Source organism: Lactuca sativa, chromosome 2 (genome assembly GCF_002870075.4).
Source record: "Lactuca sativa cultivar Salinas chromosome 2, Lsat_Salinas_v11, whole genome shotgun sequence".
Classification (NCBI taxonomy): Eukaryota; Viridiplantae; Streptophyta; class Magnoliopsida; order Asterales; family Asteraceae; genus Lactuca; species Lactuca sativa.
The window spans coordinates 102,463,419-102,465,035 of record NC_056624.2 but is presented as its reverse complement, the minus strand read 5'-3'; the positions used below and the strand labels follow the sequence as shown (position 1 = coordinate 102,465,035).

The following is a 1,617-nucleotide window of genomic DNA, read 5'->3' as shown; positions in this document are numbered from 1 at the left end:
GAGTCTCTAACTTGGCTTGTTCCCCTTGAAGAGACTGAGATAGGGAATCAACCGACGCATTCACCTTAGCAGCATTTGTCTCAGCATGACCTTGAAGAGATTCAAGGAAAAGCTTGGAATCATGAATAATGTTCTTGACGTCAGCGCTGGCTTTCTTGCATAGAGAAGTGGAATCATCCACAGCAGCAGTGCATTTGTCGATTGACTCATGGTACTGTTGCAGAGCAGTATCCAAAAAGGCTTCCATTACAATGTCGTTGTACTTCTTAGAGGACTCAAGTAATGTATCAAGCTTTTCATGAACACCATGTATCTACTGCTTGGTTGCTGGAGCAGACTTATCCTCATCGCTTGGGATTTTGTATGGGCTATAGTAGGTAGAATCAAACTCAAATTTAGCTCCTCCAAGAATAGGACCAGAATCACTGGAATGAGTTGGGGAAATTGGTTCGGTTGTGACTTTAGGAGGATCTTCAATCTTTGCCCCCACATCAGATGTGTTGACTTTGACAGAAGAATCGGTTATGGAGGTGATGATTGGTGTGGTGGTGAAAGTTGCTTGGGAAAAAATGGGAGGTGGTGATGGAGTAGAGGAGATTAGTGTGGTCCTGACAGGTGGTGGTGCGACAGTGGAAGTAGGTTGTGATGTAGGAGGTGGTGGAGGTGCAACCGAAACTTGAACAGTGGTCTTCGGTGGATATGGAGGAGGAGTTGGAACAAAATCATTGATAACATCGTCTGGAGTTGGAGACCGAGGAGGTGTATTTTCCCTAGGAGAACCTTCTTGCTGCTCTTCCTCTTCCACACCAGCAGATTGCTCGTCATTCTTTTCCGAGCTAGAAGGTGAAGGAGTTTTTGTTCTTCGTCCCATCCTCTTCACTTTCTTTGGAGCAGAAGAGTCACCTTTTTCACATTTTCTTTTCTTGGACTTAGCTGGCTTAGAAGATTGACCCTCTGTTTCATCCTTCTTGGGGTTGGCCTTCTTCCCTCTTTTAGCTGGCTTCTCAACCTCATCTAAAGCAGCTTGCATCTCAGGAGTCAATTTTCATGGACTCTTAGGACGAAGCAATTTGTACTGTGAAATTGTTTTACTTTCCCGAGAGACACACCTGTACATAGTCTCAGGAATGGAACCATTGTGAGAGAACCTGGTTGGATCAGCCACGATTATCTTCTTAGTGTGAAAGGCTGCAACAGAGGAAAGTAGGGCATCCTTCATAACTAGAATCTCAAGAGAGTTCATAACCCTTCGAGTGACTAGAGTCCAAAAGCGACCACACGAGATTTCTGAATGCTTCGTGGAGGAGTTCAAGCTCTGCACCAGTTGTGACCAGATCAATGACCCATAGTTGAGGTTGAGTCCATTGTAGATACCATACATAATTGTCATGAAGCACTTATTCGAACCATCAGACCCACCAATACGTTCAGCCAAGCCCTTGTGAAGAAGAGTGAGTAACCCATTCCATTGAGGAGGTGAGCATGATTTCTTGAATTTGGTAAAGGTAGTAAGAACCTCAATGTAGCCCATCTCATAAAACATTGTGAACAGCTGGGTCGTAGTGATGAAATCCGGAGAGATGACTGAGGCGTCGACAACAAGCCCTAGTAGAGAGC

General features: G+C 44.8%; 1 protein-coding gene across 1 annotated transcript; it reads right to left on the bottom strand.

Moving 5' to 3' along the window:
- Nucleotides 1–313: 313 nt before the first annotated feature.
- LOC111886287 (uncharacterized) lies at nucleotides 314–1,030 on the bottom strand. The gene has a single exon (XM_023882523.1). The coding sequence runs from the start codon at nucleotides 1,028–1,030 to the stop codon at nucleotides 314–316; it is 717 nt and encodes a 238-aa protein (XP_023738291.1).
- Nucleotides 1,031–1,617: the final 587 nt, after the last annotated feature.

Coding starts and splice junctions, on each gene's coding strand:
- LOC111886287 (XM_023882523.1), bottom strand. CDS start 1,030: ATGCAAGCTGCTTTAGATGAGGTTGAGAAGCCAGCTAAAAGAGGGAAG.